The sequence below is a fragment of the Pan troglodytes genome, chromosome 1, assembly GCF_028858775.2.
Source record: "Pan troglodytes isolate AG18354 chromosome 1, NHGRI_mPanTro3-v2.0_pri, whole genome shotgun sequence".
Lineage (NCBI taxonomy): Eukaryota > Metazoa > Chordata > Mammalia > Primates > Hominidae > Pan > Pan troglodytes.
In genome coordinates, this window is record NC_072398.2 from 207,957,394 (window position 1) to 207,976,035 (window position 18,642).

Here is an 18,642-nt window from a genome sequence, read left to right on the forward strand (position 1 = left end):
CAGGTGTAGGGGTGTGTGCCTGTGGTCCCAGCTACTCAGGAGGCTGAGGTGGGAGAATCACTTTAGCCCAGGAGGGCAAGGCAACAGTGAGCCATGTTTGTGCCACTGCACTTCAGCCTGGGCAACACTGCAAGATCTTCCTGTCTCCAAAAACAAAAATAATCAATGTGATTCTATAGAGACTGTTGTCTTCCCCCCACTCCCACCCCATAAGGAATCTTTTTGACTTCCTTAAAGCAGTGATTAGAGTGTATGGAAAAGGCACACACAACATGTCTAAGTAGTTCTCTCTAGCAGTTTTTAGCATATAGTAGAGGTGCCCAGTAAATTCTTGTTAAATGAATAAATTAATATAGTTTGGAAAAGCAAAGTCAGTATTATAACTATAATTAGGGGGGCAAAAACTATTTGCAACTTCAGGACCATTAAAGGAAGGCATGAGATTTTTACATTTATAAATAAGCATGGATTGGCAGTAATGATTTCAAAGGGCAGAGAAAGACTGTCATAAAGATATTGAAGATGTTTGTTCAAAGGAAGAAAACCAAGAAGGCCAACAGACCTGTGTCAAAAGCATACTAACCTAAGCACCACTGTATAAGAACACAAATGAAAACTGGCAAAGTTATGATAGATACCTAATACACCTATAGTTAATGGTGTTTGTAAGAGACCTGACACCCATTACTTTTCACATGCTGTCTGTCATTCTTTCTCTTAACAGCTGAACCATTCTCAAGAAGCAATCAAGGCTCAGTTTCTCAAAGCAGTTACTGGCACCTGTGGATCTCAGCTGGTATACACACACACACACACACACACACACACACACCCAATGCTACAGCACTGTGGGAATTTGATTAAGATACCCTTTCATTACTCCAAAAAAAGAAAAAAAAAAAAAATTAAAGCCCATGAGTTACTACCTGATGTACAGGAGATGCAGAAAATATTCAGAGCCATTTCCTCTGTCTCCCCCACCAATTGTGTTTTCAGTCCCCTCAGCAGAGACCAGCAAAATGTTCCCTGAAATATGAATTACCCTATTTCCCAACCTTCTGCATGTCCAATTAAAGCTGTTACTGATGACAGCATAGGTCAGAGTATAACTCCATCACCAATCAACTGAAGGCAGCTGCTATACTAGCTCTGACTGTTTTATAGGCTTAAGGTAGTGGAGATCCCCTCTATTTAGAGGGATATGCTTAGTATCCCTATATTATATCTTTATATTATATCCCTCATATTAATATCTTTACTAAGGAAGACTTTGTTGTGGTCATCCAAAGCCATAAAATAAACGTCCCTTGTCAAAAACAAGCACAGAAACTCAATATACTAGCTACAAATGTAGGAGAGAGAACAGAGAGGTAAACTTTTTGAGGGATTCTTGTGATTGTGATTAAAACAATGACATAAAATAAAAATCACTTGCTACATGATTTCTTTTCCTACAGCAGCAAAATGTCTGGGTATGGAGATATGTCCTTAAGACACTATTACTAGTGATATAACTCTGAGTAACTTTCTGGCCTTCTACAGGATGACCATCATTAATTTCTACATACTAACAACAGAACCAACAAGTTACGTTTTTTGACTGAAGCTGTCCACAAAGCATGGAGAAACAGAACCCCATTTCATCCAAGTTTACTAAAGAAAAATCAATGACTGAATGAATTTTTACTTTAGGTAGGCCTTGCTGGCTCCTAGAATAACTACAACAAAGCTCTCAGAGAAGGAGACTCAGCTGATGTCGTCACACAGGCAGTTAGAAAGAGGTGCATACACTCACCTCACCCCATCTTCCCTGAAATGTCAGCCAGGTGTAGTCAAACAAGTATGGGAATCTGAACAAGAACACCAGGCAATGGATTCTGGCTCTTCAACTTACTGATTATGATAACCTTAGGCAAACACATGTGTGAGCTTTAGTTTCTTCTCCTGCAATAAGAGAATAAAGCTACTGACCTATCTCTTTAGATTTCTAAAGCCATCAAATGTATTTGTAATTATAAGCATAAATTAGTGGGGCTCTTTGTACTTGTCCTTTAAGCTTGTTCAAAAGCTAGTTTAGGCCAGGAATGGTGGCTCATGCTGGTAATCCTAGCACTTTGGGAGGCTAAGGTGGGTGGATTATCTGAGGTTGGGAGTTCAAGACCAGCCTGGCCAATACGGAAAAACCCCGTCTGTACTAAAAATACAAAAAAATTAGTGGGGCGTGGTGGCGCATGCCTGTAATCCCAGCTACTCAGGAGGCTGAGGCACGAGAATTACTTGAGCCTGGGAGGCAGAGGTTGCAGTGAGTCAAGATTGTGCCACTGCACTCCAGCATAGTGACAGAGCAAGACTCTGTCTCAAAAAAAAAAAAAAAAAAAAAAAAAAAAGGCTACTTTACTAGTCAACAGTTTTCCATTCTTGCTCTGAGACAGACTACTGGAGACAGCAGTACAGAAATATTAGCATGCCTTATGTTTGATTAACTAACGCAAGCATAACTCAAAGCTGCAAAGAATCCCTTCCCAAATTTGAGAATGGTTTAAAATCTTCCTTATCACTTGGCTACTGCACCAAATACAAATGTATCAACTTAGAAAAATCCTATACAGATCAGAGTTGAATGACAACTACCAATTTCGTTGGGAAAAATATCCCTGCATTCAAAATGCTAAAAACCACACACGAGGTTAACAACTGTTTACAGTGCTACTCAAAGGGCTGGTCCTAGTAAGATGTGGATAAATCAATGCACCACTTTCTTCACTGAGAGTTTTGCTACCAGGAAAAAAAAAGTCACCATCTGAATTAACAGTGTGGTTAGTGGTGTAGTTTCTTTATCTCATTCCACACTGGTAATTGACAGTTCACAGACTGGCAGCCAGTGTGGGCCCCACCTGAGGACAACAGTGGTACAGAAACAAATGTTTTAAAAAATGCACTAAAGCTCATCTAATACCAAGAAAGCAGTCCATTTCTCTGGATATCTCTACTAGAAAAAAGTTCTCTCTTTACGTTAGAAAGACTTAATCAACCTGCTCTACATTCAGAAAAGTCTAAAGAAAAAGACGGCGTCTCAATGATCAGTGATTAATCTTTACTGTGGACTCTTATCACTTCTTGAGGACTGTAATAGCCACTCTGGAGACTTGCTTCCCTCCCCTCACCTCAATTCTGTACTTATTGCCTACTATTAATATTATACTTTTAACACTGACTTAATCGTGTCATTTCCCCTGTTCTCAAACCTCTCAAGTTCCAACCTACAATCAAGCCTAGCAAGTAACATCCACCACCACATGGCCCCACCCTAAACTTTCTATCTTCCTACCCTCGCTGGTATAATCCTACCCTCCTTTACAGACTTCTCTACTTAAGACTTAAACCTCCTCTGCCAGCAATGCTTTTCCCTTCCATAAACACATGCTGAAATCCTGATTTGCCATTTACAAATGCTCTCCTTCCCTCCAGATCTCTTAGTGTCCTTTCCCTTACACCTTCATACACCCTCTTGCCACCTTGGTTCTTCCATAGCAATTTGTTCTTCTATCTAATCCTTGGCTTTCACTTTATGTTACTGGTATTAATATATTTATGGATGATATGTTTGTGATCTGCTTTAAAATACTCCAGACTTCCCCTGGACTCAAAAGTGCAGGAATGGGACAGATAAAACAAGATTGGGAAAACAGAGGTTCACTATAGTACTCTTTCTACTTCAGTCCGTGTTTTTAAATTTCCATAATAAAAAGTTGGGAAAAAAGAATTATTTCTGTACAAGCACCACTATAGCAGGGACTACCTTATTCATCTTTATATCCTTTACAGATCTTGGTAGAGTAAGAGAAGTTTACTCAATTGTTGAGTTCATCTCTATTTCATCCTTTCTCTCTCATTCTGCTCAGTTTATTCTGCAAGAAGCCTCCTGTTACCTACCGCACCCAAGCCCTGGTGGGAAATTTGGACCATGATGGTGGGGATGGAAAGCAAAGCATTCCCTGAGAGTCTGTCCTTCTCTGATATGAACCCCATAAAGCCTTAAGGTAGACAGGAATAAGTGAGGATGTTCCTTGAGACATATCACACAAAATTCACGAGTTGGGATCCTACTACTTTTAGTAAGAATAGCTAAACCCACCGTATACATAGGAAATCGCCCTTTCCCCCAAATATAAAGACAATATGTACTTATATCCTGAGAAGTGTGGGCTCTCATCTTGATGAAGGCAGTCAGTAAAATTTTGCTAAATACAGACTTCTGAATTTCACTCACTTGTAAAAAATTAGGACTGACTTATGTAATCTAAGCTTATCTTACAGTCATTAAACTGTGCAACTCCCCATACCATTCATCACTTTCATGCTATTGTCAATACTAAGTATAGGAAGCTCCTATGCCTCTGGTCAACAAATACTTTAGCCTATCTAAGCATGTGGGTAAGTACCACCATTTGGCTATTAGCCCATCAAAAATGTTAGCCTATGAACACAGAACTGAAGTCATAAAGAACACATGGAGCTAAAGCACGTGATGGAAGGCACAATACAAAAAAAAAAAACGAAGAATCAGGTTTCAATTCCATAAGTCCCTTGGAGTAAGTGGCCACAGCCAAATAAAAAGATTAACTGTCTAGCTAGCCTTCATTAAATATCTAAAGATAAATGTTAAACAGACAGATAAATGTGTATATATACAATAATCCTTTCCTACATAGCTCAAGAGTTAAGAAACAACCAGAATAACATCACATCATCTCTACCCTCAGTTTATATATATACACCTCTATATGTGTATATATGTATATGCTCATCCATACCATTCTCCTAAAATTGTTTTCAACTGAACCAAAGAAATGTTGAAAGTTCTGTTTGTCCTCGACTTACAGCTTGTCCGTTGGCTTCATAAAGTGGGCATTTTTGCTTGATCTTGGCCAGTTCCATATTTACTTGTTTGCTGACCACAGCCATAGGATTCCCTCCTAGAAAAAAACTCAAGCAATTAAATTCAATAGACCTATGAAGAGAGAACAAAAACCTTAAAGTAAAAAATATTTTTACTCAAAATATAAAAAGCTCAAAAGCTTACAGTATGTAATTATTTCTCAAAAAAAAAGCACTCCAAGTAAAAATATGGAAGACAAACATGAAGGCAAAAAAATTACCTATAATCCCACTAATTAACGTTAGATTCTTCTAGATTTTAAGTGTATAAAATTACAGACACACACAAAAAAGGATCATAATACGTATTGTTTTATAATATCTTTTCAACTTAGCAATATATTGTGGACATCGTTTTATGCTAATACAGAGCTACATGATTTTTAGTGGCTGTATATTTCTCATCGTATAATATTCTAATCTGTGGTTTCTAATGTTCTGCTATGAAAAACAATACCAGGGATGGGCAAACTGGCTAATGCCCACAACCTCAACCTTCTGGAAGGCTAAGAATCTCTTGAGGCCAGGAGTTCGACATCAGCCTGGGCAACAGAGCAAGACCCTGTTTCTATTAAAAACAAACAAGGCCGGGCGTTGTGGCTCATAAAGCTACTAACCTATCTCTTTAGATTTCTAAAGCCATGAAACGTATTTGTAATTATAAGCATAAATTAGTGGGGTTCTTTGTACTTGTCCTATAAGCTTGTTCAAAAGCTAGTTTAAGCCATACATGGTGGCTCATGCTGGTAATCCTAGCACTTTGGGAGGCCGAGGTGGGTGGATCACCTGAGGTCAGGAGTTTGAGACCAGTGCTGTAATCCCAGCACTTTGGGAGCATTGCTTGAGCCCAGGAATTCAGATCAGCCTGGCAATATAGTGAGACCTCATCTCTACAAAGAATTAAAAATTAACCAAGCATGGTGGCCCATGCCTGTACTCCAAGCTATTAGGGAGGCTGAGGTGAGAGGATCCTTTGAGCATGGAAGGCAAAGGTTGCAGTGAGCTGAGATCATGCCACTGCAATCCAGCCTCGGCAAAAGAGCGAGACCATGTCTCAAAACAAACAAAAACAATGCCATGTTAATCAAGAGATCAGGAGATCGAGACCATCCTGGCCAACATAGTGAAACCTCGCCTCTACTAAAATACAAAAAATTAGCTGGGTATGGTGGTGTGTGCCTGTAGTCTTAGCTACTCGGGAGGCTGAGGGAGGAGACTGCAGTGAGTGGAGATCACGCCACTGCACTCCAGCCTGGGCGACAGAGCGAGACTCTGTCTCACAAAAAAAAAAAAAAAAAAAAGCTTCAAACACAACATTATCTACTTATCTTCATATAATAATTTCCTAGAACTGGACAAAGGTACTCTAGGTCAAAAGATATGTACAATTTACATTTTCCACATACTGCTATACCTCTCACTAAACGGAAGATGACTATTCTAAACCAATACATTTTAAAATAGCATCTCTGGCTTTAAATTTCTTTTATGAGTCTCAGACCATGTACTATATAGCACAAACCAATAGCTACTTACCAAGACCTGTTACCACCATGGCTCCAAGATCAGCTACATAGTTTCCTTTGCGAAATGTGGCAACTCGTCCACCCACACGATCCTGTTTCAGAAATTAAGTAGCCAAAATCATCAATTCTGTTTTAACCACAAACCTGGCATAGTACCATACCATGGTTCTGTCTTCTATAATTTAAAAATAAAGATGTAGAGTTTACATGGAATGCAATCAACAGTGCTATGGGCACAAAGAACAAATGAAGTTTAACTTGAAGACTATTTGAAGGAGAAGCAGGCAACAAATGACATATAATTAAATGTCATATAACTAAACGACACAGAATTAAATGATGTGATATAAAACAGTCTTGACAGTTGGAAGATAAATTTAGTCACAGGTACCACTCTATCCAGTTGTCTATAATACCTTTTAATGTACAGGATGAATGAGGGCCACCCACATAGAAAATATTTGTTCACAAATCCCAACACTATTTAAACACCAACTTTCTACCACTGTAATCTGACTCTTACACCCTGATCCCCAAAGTTAGCTGGGAAAAATCTGATGGATAATTTTTCTGACAAATGGTTCTCCAGTGCAGCCCCATGCCCAGGGGCAGAGTCCATACTGAACATAGCCTGTTCACAATACCTTTTATCCCTAAATAGGCCCAGGTTTATCACTGCTGACGAGGGATTTTCAAGTATGGCTGAGTTGTAGCGATAATTTAATGATTATAAATAATGTAAGAGTACTCTGGAACTCCAAACAAACAAACAAACAAAAATGCAAACAAAACAAAAACCTACATACTAGATTACAAACTCCTCATGGGTAGGAATCAAAATGGTCCTATTATTCCTTATTGTATTTTTTAATACAAAATGTACAAAGTGCACAAAGATGTTTTCTAAATATATAAAATTTTTAATAATAGTATATCAGGAAAATATTTAATTTCAATTTCCCCATACGCTTTTAAAAAATTAGCAGTTCAAAGCCATTAGAAGATCATTAGATTTCAAAAATTATTCATGAAAATAGCTTGAATAGTAGCATCCTAATATGATGCTCTTTTTCCTACTGTGTGCCATTATCCCTTATTGCTCCTCCTGTTTCCATTTCTCTCTCTAGGACTAACAGGAAAAAAACCAGTATCTTGGCTTCTAAAAGATGGTTCCTGCCTGAGAAGCAGCTTTTTTTCTTTATCAAAAATAGGGAATTCACTCTGTTCCACCACCAAAAATAACTGCCTCCTAACAAAGGATATGTCCATGAAGGCCCCAAATTTGAGAGCTAACTACAAGAAATAATGATCTGAAAATATCAGTCAGGAAAAGAAATACTCTAAAACCCTCCTCACAGAGTACTTTTCAAAGCATTCATTAAAAAAAAGCTTTTTTAAAATATAAATAACACTATCCAAAATACTCTGAGTATTATACAAATCAATTTAGCTTAGTTCAAGTTGTATAATTCTTTAATTTGCAACAAATAATTTGCTTACCATATTTCCAATAGGTCAAGCCTCTAAACTCAAAATGAAATTCTTACCCTGGCTTCCAAAAGTGTGACATCCATTCCAAAACTTTGTAACTGTCGAGCTGCTGCCAAGCCTGAGACCCCAGAGCCTATAATAATTACCTTTCCTGTCTTTTTAGCTAAAAGCAAAAAATGAAAAAAAAGATTTTGTTGTAGGTATAAAAGTTTGTACTTACAGTCTTATTTCATGAAAACCTCTAGGTTCTTAACATAATATCTTACAAAGTAAAAAATACAGAGAGTTATTTTCAAAATATGGAAACTGCCTGAAAATAAAGTAACAAATATCTGAAACTTATGAATTCAAATTCAGTGTCGAACATTTATAAATCAAATCCACTATCTTAAGATTTATTTTCTCATTACCTCAGGCATGTGTTTCAGTATCTGTGATTCTTAGTGAATTTGTTAATAATCTGCTTCATTTACTTCATAATTACATTAGGACACATTCTGCATATAAGCTATTTCCCTTAACCTCTAACCTTGTAGTCTTAAGTTAGTACCTCCTTTTGAAAAAATGATTAAAGCATTAAAAAAGCAACTACTGACAACATAAAGAATGGGTTAATGAGAGAAAAACCTCAGAATGAACTCCTCTCATTTTTAACAAATTGTACTGTTTTATTCTTTTTTTTAAATTGGAAATCCAGTATCTTTTACTAAGTAGCTATCAAACTAGAAATTAAGGGAAATGCACATTTATTAAGAGACTATATTTTTTATTATTTATTTATTATATTTAACTTGACTTATAAGAAGATAAACTTGGAAATATTTTTAAATATAGTCTTATGAATCAAAATAAAATCCTAACGTCATCATAGATATAAAATACAGTCCTGAAACCATAACTTAAAAATGTAAAATTTATCAGCCAGGTAGGAGGTCCTTACTTGGTAGGGGTTTTATCCTCTTATAGATGCCGAAGTTGATAAGACCATGACGCTCTAAATAACTGTGAACTCGGTGGACAAGCACAGTATCACCTACAGAATAAGTGGATTAAAAACACGGTTTTATTTTCAGCAGTTTAAACAGTATTCTTCTAACTCTTCCATTTCTCCATCATGAAGTCCTTAAAAACATCTTTTCCATTAAGCTTCAAGTCATGTGACTCCTTTAAAAAAGTAATTCTAAGGCTGGGCATGGTGGCTGATGCACACAATCTTAGTGGCTTTGGGAGACTGAAGTGATAGGATCACTTGAGGCCAGGAGTTCAAGACCAGCCTGGGCAACACAGCAAGACCCTGTCTCCATAAAAAACAAAAAAATTAGCCATGTATGATGGTGCATGCCCATAGTCCTAGTTACTTGGGGGGCTGAGGAAGGAGGATCACCTGAGCCCAGGAGTTCCTAGCTACAGGGAGCTATGACTGTACCTGTACACTCTAGCCCAGGCTAGATCAGATCTCAAAAAATAAATAAATCACTGTAAAGACCCCGACTCTACAAAAAAACAAAGAATTAGCCATGCATGATGGTGCCTGGCAGATCAAGGCTGAGGTAAGCTGCGAATGCGCCACTGCACTCCAGCCTGGGCAACAGAGGGAGACACTGTCAATCACTCACTCAATCAATGTGATTCTTAGAACTATTAGTCTGTGAAGTAGGCCAAAATGTGTAACACATAATTTGGAATTGTATTGATTTAATTTTTAATTTTTTTGAGAGATAGGGGTCTCACTATGTTGCCCAGGCTGAACTCAAACTCCTAGGCTCAAGAAATCCTCCCACCTTAGCCTCCTGAGTAGCTGGGACTATAGGTGCACATCACTGTGTCTGTCTAATTTAAAATTTTTAAGAATTTCATTCCACCACAAATGGAATGAGAATAAAACCAAACCTTCACAAAGTAGTTATAACACTCATTTACTTTGGCAAAAACATCACAAGACATTGTTGGTGCTAAGTCTGAAATAAGAAAACCAGATAGTGAGCCATGAAGCGCCAAAGTATTCCATGGATCAAAGCTGGACAACAGGTCTAGGAAGAGTACTTAGCAATCTCTTGAACTCATCTGTTAACACAATTTAAAGACCAGAAGACGAATAAAAACATAGAAAACAGGTTTTCTATAAGACTTATTTTTGCACAGCACAAGGTGAAATAACATGGAAATATGAATGAAAAAATTAATTATCAAGGAACCATGAGGCTCCTAGAAGAACGTATCAATTTTCACAATCCAGTACAAAATTAGTCCTATTGAACACACTACTTACTGTTATAAGGTGCTTCTAATTGTTGGAGAGTAGCCTCAAATGTCAGCTGAATCTTTGGATTATCCAACCACAACTGCAGCTGCATTTAAATGACATAAATTGTATTACATACAAATAGACATATGTTATTTGACCATCTTTAAAATCATCTTTCAGCTGGCTGCAGTGGCTCACACCTATAATCCCAGCAGTTTGGGAGGCTGAGGTGGAAGGATCACTTGAGCCCAGGAGTTTGAGACCAGCTTAGGCAATATAGTGAGACCCCGTCTCAACTAAAAATATAAAAACTGGCTGGGTATGGTGGCACATGCCTGTAGTCCCAGCTACTTAGGAGGCTAAGGCAGAAGGACTGCTTGAGCCTGGGACGTCGAGGCTGCAGTGAGCCATGATCGTACCACTGTACTACAGCCTGGGCAACAGAGCAAGAGCTTATCTCAAAAAATAAAAATAAAAATAAATAAAATCATCCTTTTAACTTTAAGGCCCCAAACATGGGCTTTCCTTTAATTAAAACTGTGACGTTATACTCCTGAAAAAGAAACTGATGAACACAAAACCATATCAAATAAGTAAATTACTGAAGAAGCTGGGGTTATTTAGCCTAAAAGAGAAAACCACCTAGTAACTTGCCAAATCCATAGAGCTAGCAGGGAGCAACTAGCATTCAAACCTGGGTTATATGACTCCAGAGATACTAAGTGGATAAAATCCACAAAAATCTAATGATCAACTAGATATGTCAAGGCTGGGGAGAAAGGTGTCAAGGACAACGTCTCCATTTTGGTACAACTAAGCGAGTTGGTACGCCAGACACTGAATGGAATCACTGAAAGAAGAAATAAGATAATGAGTTTAGCTCCAAGATAACAAGAAGAAATATAAAATAGATGGATATAGGGTCTGGAGCTCAGAAGAGAGAGAAGGTCTGAAGTCATCTGCTTATGGGTAATAACTGAAGTCAAATGCATTGAAAAGGGTTCCTAGAGGAAAAAATAGGGCGAGAGGAGAAGGAACTCCAAATAGTCCACATAATGGCCAATTGTTAAGGATCATCTTACAAAGCAATCAGAGAAGACACCCAGGGAGGCAGGAGAAAAACCAGATACTGAGTTATCAAATCCAAGGAAGTACTGTGTTTCAGAAGAAAGGAGCAGTCAATTATTTCAAATACTGCTGAAAAAACAGATGAGACATAAAAAAACATTATGGCACAATCAATGGGCTCTAAAATGAATTCTCTTCAAAGTGAGTATATACTTGCAAAATGCATGACAAACTAAACACTACTATATTTAAGTCTTAGCTAAAAATTAATAAAGACTGCTCTATAAGACAACTTTCAACCAAGAAGAAATTAATTTGGCTATATGTAAATAAACCAAATTACTAAGGGATTATGACCAAATCCACACAGATACTCTACTCTGTGGCCACTGTAAGGTAAATGGATTTCCTCAAGTACACACTGGGCCCAAGTTCCTCACTCCCAACACAAGTCTTCCTCCTCCTCCTCCTACAAAATAACACTTAGGTCACAGTCTAGTTCAATAATCCTAAAGTTGCAGTTTTAAAGTATTATAGTTTAAGACTAGAGAACTGATAAAATTCTTGCAGTAGAGGTTGATTTACATTCTGTTTCACAGCCAGAGACCACAAATCTAACATCGGGAAACCCTTCCCCAAATCTGGATTTTTGGTGAATCAGAGAAGACAGAGATCCCTGTAAATCCATCGCTCAAATCTAAGTAAAAAGTGGAAACTCTCTTCAGATAAAACTAACAAACAAACAAACAAAAAAATGACAATTTTGTCTTAAAAAAAATCCACTTAGAGCAAATGTTGATATGCTATACACAGAAACTGATTCAATTATAAGACAAATCAGCCTTAGACTACACACTAAGAATTTTCTGTTCACTTTTTAAAAAACTCACCATCTTTTCTTCACTGTTCTTTTCTGTTTTACAAAAACCCAGGATAACCTATCAATTGCTTTAACAATTGAAATTAAGCAGTGGTTTTGCAATCTAATAGCCAAAACAAAGAAGCTGGTGGTGGCTAAAAAGCAGACATATCAATGACATCTCTGAGCTATATTCATATTCAAGTTAGCTGAATCACAAGGTTAATTTCTTCTGCGTTGTACCACCCTAGAGTAACATGAGTATGTTCTGAATAGCACCTTTCCCTCATCTACTTACTCTATGGCTAAATAAGAATTCCTGATGAATAAAAGATATGAAAGAAAAATTTACAGAAGAAATACAAATGACTAATGTGAAAAGCAGTCAGTAATCCAAGAAATGAAAAAGAACTGAGATGGTTTTGGCCAATTATAGGAGCATAGATTATCATTGTTTTAATATGTCCAAAACGTTTAAAAGTGTTCATAACCCTTTGACAACGTAGTTTTCCTTCTAGAATTCTATCATAAGGAAATAACAGGTAGAGTGAAGAATGCATAAGACTGTCCAGAGTTAATTATAATAAAGCAAAATCGGCAACAAATGTCCAGCAGTCAAATTATAACCCAACTGTCAGACAAAATATTATGCAGACACTGAAGTTAAATCATTCAGCCAGAGGAAGAGGCTGAACAAGATGAGCAGAACAGGGTAAAGATTTCTCTTGAAAGGGAAGGACAAAGTGATTATTATTATTATTTTTTAATGCTTAAATAAAGGTTTTTTTTTTTTTTTTTTTGAAATGGACTCTACTCTGTTGCCCAGGCTGGATGGAGTGTGGTGGCACGATCTCGGCTCACTGCAATCTCCACCTCCTAGGTTCAAGCGATTCTCCTGCTTCAGCCTCTTGAGTAGCTGGGACTACATGTGCCTGCCACCATGCCCAGATAATTTTTGTATTTTTAGTAGAGAAAGGGTTTTGCCATGTTGGCCAGGGTGGTCTCGAACCCTTAACCTCAGGTGATCCGCCTGCCTTGGCCTCCCTAAGTGCTGGGATTACAGGTGTGAGCCACCACGCCCAGCCTAAATAAATATTCTTAATGTGTATTTATGAGGTTGTGAAGTATAAAAGGGATCCAAAAGAATGTATCCAAGAAGGATCTCAATTTTATGAAAACAAAAATTATATATACATTTTTTAAATACCCAAATGAAAAATAACTATTAACAAAGTTTATCTCTGGGTAATAATAGTATTATAGATAATTTTAGAATTCTTTCTTCTCTTTTTATTTTTCCCATATTCTCTATCAAAGCCATATATACTTTTTATAATCCAGGTGAAAAAGCTGAAATGGAAACTTACTGTGCGGTTTCTAATGAAAAGAAAAACCTTCTGGGTCTGTTGTGGTCCACTGATAATATCTGGAAAACAGGCTGCTTCTTGAGAAGTCATCCGGTCATGAGGAAGTCGGCTCTGGAAAGCTGCGCCCTCCACACCTAACGAAGAAAGCAAAGGACATCTAGGAAAAGTGCAAGTGAATACAAAACGGGTAGTGATGACGCTTAAATTCCTTTGCCTCACTCACAGACTGATCTTTTTAAAAAATTTTCAATTGTCTCAAAAGCTGAAACTTCCTTAGATATTAGCCACTTGTTTGAGCTTAACATTCCAAAGTTTATACTTTACTGAGTGAAACAACTACCTTATAAGACAAAGCATTTAAAATAGTTTCTTTGTCCATAAAATAACTTTATCATATTAGATGATCTAATTAAAATTAGCACTACTGACAGGTGTACAATAAAATTTAAAACTAAAGAACCAGAATAAAGGAAAGTGCACTAACAGGAAAGCAAAAGAAGCTGTGGAGCGAAAAACACAATCACATGCCTTCTTTTAGGATTACAGCATGAAACAGAAAGATGACTTTAATAATCAACAGCAGAAAATCACAATCCCATCAACAGTATCATCCATTAGTAATCATAATTCAACGCTGGCAAGCAGTGAGAGAAATTAAGCAGACAACAATAAGACAGAAGAATGCAAGGAATTTACATTTTCTGGCAGAAACATTAGAAATGCTTTACTATATACTACAAATATTACTATGTATAATCTATAACACATATACATATAGTGTATACATACACTATACACTGCAAGTAAAATATGTTCTTTTCTTTTTTTTTTTTTTTGAGACGAAGCTTCGCTCTTATTGCCCAGGCTGGAGTGTAGTGGTGCAATCTCGGCTCACTGCAACCTCTGCCTCCTGGGTTCAAGCGATTCTCCTGCCTCAGCCTCCCGAGTAGCTGGGATTACAGGCACCCGCTCCCATGCCTGGCTAATTTTTTGTATTTTTAGTAGAGACGGGGTTTCACCATGTTGGCCAGGCTTGTCTCGAACTCCTGACCTCAGGTGATCCACCTGCCTCAACCTCCCAAAAAATATGTTATTTTCAAACTCTTCAATTAATTGGGTATTGTCTTGATAGTTTTATAAATTGGTGGATAAGTACACCTTTATAAGGTGATCTTAAAAACACAAGCACAATAAATGCAAATGTATTTCTAATATCATCTTATAGATGTACTTATCCACCAGCTTATAAAAACTATCAAGATTCGATTTAAAGAGTTTCAAAATTCCATACCATTTAAGTAATTACATATAAGTAACAAAATAGGCACCAGATATCCATATATAATTTTTTTTTTTTTTTTGAGAGGGAGTCTCACTCTGTCGCCCAGGCTGGAGCACAGTAGCGCGATCTCGGCTCACTGCAACCTCTGCCTTCTGGGTTCAGGCGATTCTCCTGCCTCAGCCTCCCAAGTAGCTGGGACTACAGGCATGCACCACCATGCCTGGCTAATGTTTTTTGTATTCTTTGTAGAGACAAGGTTTCCCCATGTTGGCTAGGCTAGTCTGGAACTCCTGGCCTCAAGTGATCCACCCACCTCAGCCTCCCAAAGTGCTGGGATTACAGGAGTGAGCCACCATGCTCAGCCCATATATAATCATTTTAAAGCACATAAAACAAGAAGTTGGAAGCACTGATAATGGAAGCAAAACTAATGCTAAGGTATTAGTAAGATTAGGAGAATTAAAAAAACAAGGCAGGTAAAGATGTTAACTTAGAAAATTATAGCTAAGCTATTAAGGAGTCTGTTTCCACAAAGACATTCAAATGGCAAACACTACCTAGAAAAAAATCATGTTTAACAAGTGGTCAAGCAAAAACGCCTAATGCTAATCATGGGCCACACATTAAGAAATACTATTCTTAGAGACAAGGAGAAAAAGCTATCCATCTACTGTAGATAATGAGGGCATAAACATTGTGTCTCACGTTACTAAATCAAATCAACAATCCTTACATTTAACTAATCCATACCTAAAATTAAAGACTGTCAGGACAATTTATTCCTTGGGCAAAAAAAATAAAAATAAAAAAATAGTAAAAGCCATATTGTAGGTGGAGCATGAAATTACAGCAAGAAAAGAAGAAATGCTTACTATTGTGGATACAGTTTATTTCAGTAATGTGAAATTTTCTAAACTATATGGCTTTGATGTCCCCAGCTCCCATTCCCAAATCAAAATAAATAAAAACTGAAAACAAAACAAAACCACCAAGACTAAAAATAACTCACATTATAAAGAACTTATCTACACATTAATCCTGAGTATTTGAACCAAGTATCTCTAAATAGGTCAATTCTTGGTATAATTCATAAGTATATACTATTAACATGAAAATCAATGATCTCTATTAAATTCCACTTCTCCCTGCCAAAAATGGTAGTTTTCTTCCTTAGCTATATTATCTTCTATACATTTAATAAGTAGTCACTGAACATCCTACTGCAAAATACTATTTTTCAATGACAGAAAAATCATGTAGGATAAAATACCAAATTTTATAGTACATTTGGCTTCTCACTACAGATGTTCTTTTTTTTTTGGCAGGGGGAAGGACAGGGTCTCCCTCTGTTGTCCAGGCTCCTGAAGTGCAGGGGCACAATCTCACACTGCAACCTTCACCTCCTGAGCTCAAGTAGCTGGGCTGCCTCAGCCTCCCAAGTAGCTGGGCTGCCTCAGCCTCCCAAGTAGCTGGGACTACAGGTACAAGCCACTATGTCTAATTTTTTTATATTTTGTAGAGATGGGGTTTCACCATGTTGCCCAGGCTGGTCTCAAACTCTTGAGCTCAAGCAATACACCATCTCGGCCTCCCAAAGTGCTAGGATTACAGGAATGAGCCAATGCACCTGGCCTCAGATGTTCTTATCAAAAATCACTCTAATGTAGTTGGCTAATTTGGGGAATTTTTGAGAATATGTAATGATTAAGAAATGTTACTTATATGTCATCCAGCAGTTTCAAAGTATTTTTAAATCAAACATCAGAAGTTTAAACAAAGGCATTTAAAGAAACTAAATGTGGTGACATTAATGTATGCTTGGAATAATATTCTTCTCCATCTCTATCTTCTAAACAGCATCTAAGAAAACTAGCTATTCTCAATACTCTGATATCATTTTTAAAAATGAAAAATGGTCTCTAAAAACTCTCAATAATTATTTCCTTCCCTTTGGTGTTTAGGGATACTTATTTTAAGGAATGAAGACCATTATCAAAACCAGGGTGAAAAGCCTGCAAGATAAAAAGCTAACCTTTTCTTAAAGAAAAAAAAAAATGTATGTTAATTTGTAACCTAAACTGTTGAGAAGCTAAATCAAAACATCCTTCTTATAGGATAGTAACAAAATGAAGTAATAGACACCATTTTGGATAATCTAACTCATGAGTACCTATCTCTTTCAGAGGAAAAATCTTTTAGAATACAAATGATTTTAATAACATCCTAAAAGTACCAACAGTACACATTAATTCAGAAGTAATTTACACTTGGCTCTGATAGTTTTGTACTCTGGTGTTTGCGTTTTCCATTAAGTAATGGAATCTGGTATTCTGAAAATTTAGAATGTTTCCAAAACGTTGTCTTTGAAACATTCAAAAATTATTAAAAAGCTCCAAGTTGCCTAAATACCAGTCTTACTTTCTGTTCAGTTCCTTCCTGCTCACCACCTTTATACAGGAAATTCCAGCATCACCTTTCAGAATGCAGTCACTATAAAGCAGAACTGCCCTTGCTAATGGTCTGACTGGCTTATACTTTTTCTGAATACATAGTAAATGTAGTTAAATATTTGAAGGAATAATTTAGACCTTTTGAAGTAGGTTAATTAGAAGTAGAAAAAGCGGGAGAGGCAGGTGAGATGACAGGTCCTCTATTCCATTAAATCACTTCCTCTTGATTCGTGTAAGATACAGGTAGCATCTTGACTGCAGTAAGGTAATAGAGATATAAAAATTAACAAAGAAAAGAAGGCCTCCATGAGAGTTGCTTGCCTTTAATTTTTTATATCAAGTAGATAACTATAACTAGATTTCTAGCGTGAAAACAAAAGCCTGAGGTGATCTACATATTAAAGACTTTACTTAAAATGAGAAAACTAGAGATGTATCATATCAAGTCCTAGAATGTTTTAAAATAAAAGGAATAAGGAATAGGGGGAGGAGAGAGAAAACAAAAAGAGAATTGTACAACCTCCTATACTTCAGATTTTTTAATTTCTAGGGTAAACACTATTTTAAAGGATTCTAAGGGTGTAAGGAATAGTCTTTGCACTAAGAAGCAAGATCCCTGGGTTCTCCTTCTCCAGAACTGCTGGTGTATTGCTGGTCAATCTATTTAACTTCTTTGGGTTTCAGATCCTAATCCATAAAATAAGGGAGATAAAATACTGTTTGAAGGCAGGAAGTTAGACAAGATGACCTCAAGTTCTCTTCTAGCTCTAAGATTTAGGATGTGTACACCAACTTGAGGTGGGTTTTAAGAAGTCAAGATATGATCCTGGCACCAAGATACCCATGAGGGTCATCTGGCTTCATTAAGAGAAGAATGTTGATCTCTTACAAGCACATTTCTAACCCTGATTGATCATTTCACAAATGCATGCTTCTGAACGTGACAAAGATCGGAAGAGAGATCTTGAAGGGTTTACAACAGTCACCATCATTCCTGGAAACACTTAAAATTCATGTTCTACTAACAGTAATCAGCAGCACACTGTTTTATATGAAAGTCTGCTTTCACTTTCAGCAATATATGATATTGTTTACTTATGCAAAAGAGCAAATAGTCACACACAAAAAAACAGAAACAAAAAACAAGAAAACTCAACTTCTTTCTTCAAGATTAAAACTCTAAAGGCCATCCCTGATCTTCAACAGTTCCATGGAAAATCTAATTGTGCGTCATTTGATGAAAAGCATTCTTCAAGGTTTATATGCCACAGATCTAGACTCTGAACAGGGTTTAATTCTGCTAAGATAACCATGTACTGATTATCAACCTGCAATCCTTGGGACAGCATTTTTAAAAGTCTGCTCCTAACATTCTGGATCCCCTTATTACTAATTGCTGTATCAACAATGAACTAC

The 18,642-nt window shown here is 36.9% G+C and overlaps 1 protein-coding gene across 7 annotated transcripts in view; it reads right to left on the reverse strand.

The window, feature by feature from the left end:
* The window catches only part of KDM1A (lysine demethylase 1A), a 64,197-nt gene that overhangs the window by 19,648 nt on the left and 25,907 nt on the right, over window positions 1–18,642 (reverse strand). For all 7 annotated transcript variants that reach the window (XM_063784872.1, XM_063784873.1, XM_063784875.1 and 4 more), the window contains 6 exons: window positions 13,495–13,628; window positions 10,225–10,303; window positions 8,896–8,988; window positions 8,012–8,118; window positions 6,475–6,556; window positions 4,882–4,976 (listed from right to left, as the gene is read on the reverse strand). In XM_063784872.1, coding sequence (XP_063640942.1) covers window positions 4,882–4,976; window positions 6,475–6,556; window positions 8,012–8,118; window positions 8,896–8,988; window positions 10,225–10,303; window positions 13,495–13,628 — 590 coding nt within the window. The remainder of the gene's footprint in view (window positions 1–4,881; window positions 4,977–6,474; window positions 6,557–8,011; window positions 8,119–8,895; window positions 8,989–10,224; window positions 10,304–13,494; window positions 13,629–18,642) is intronic.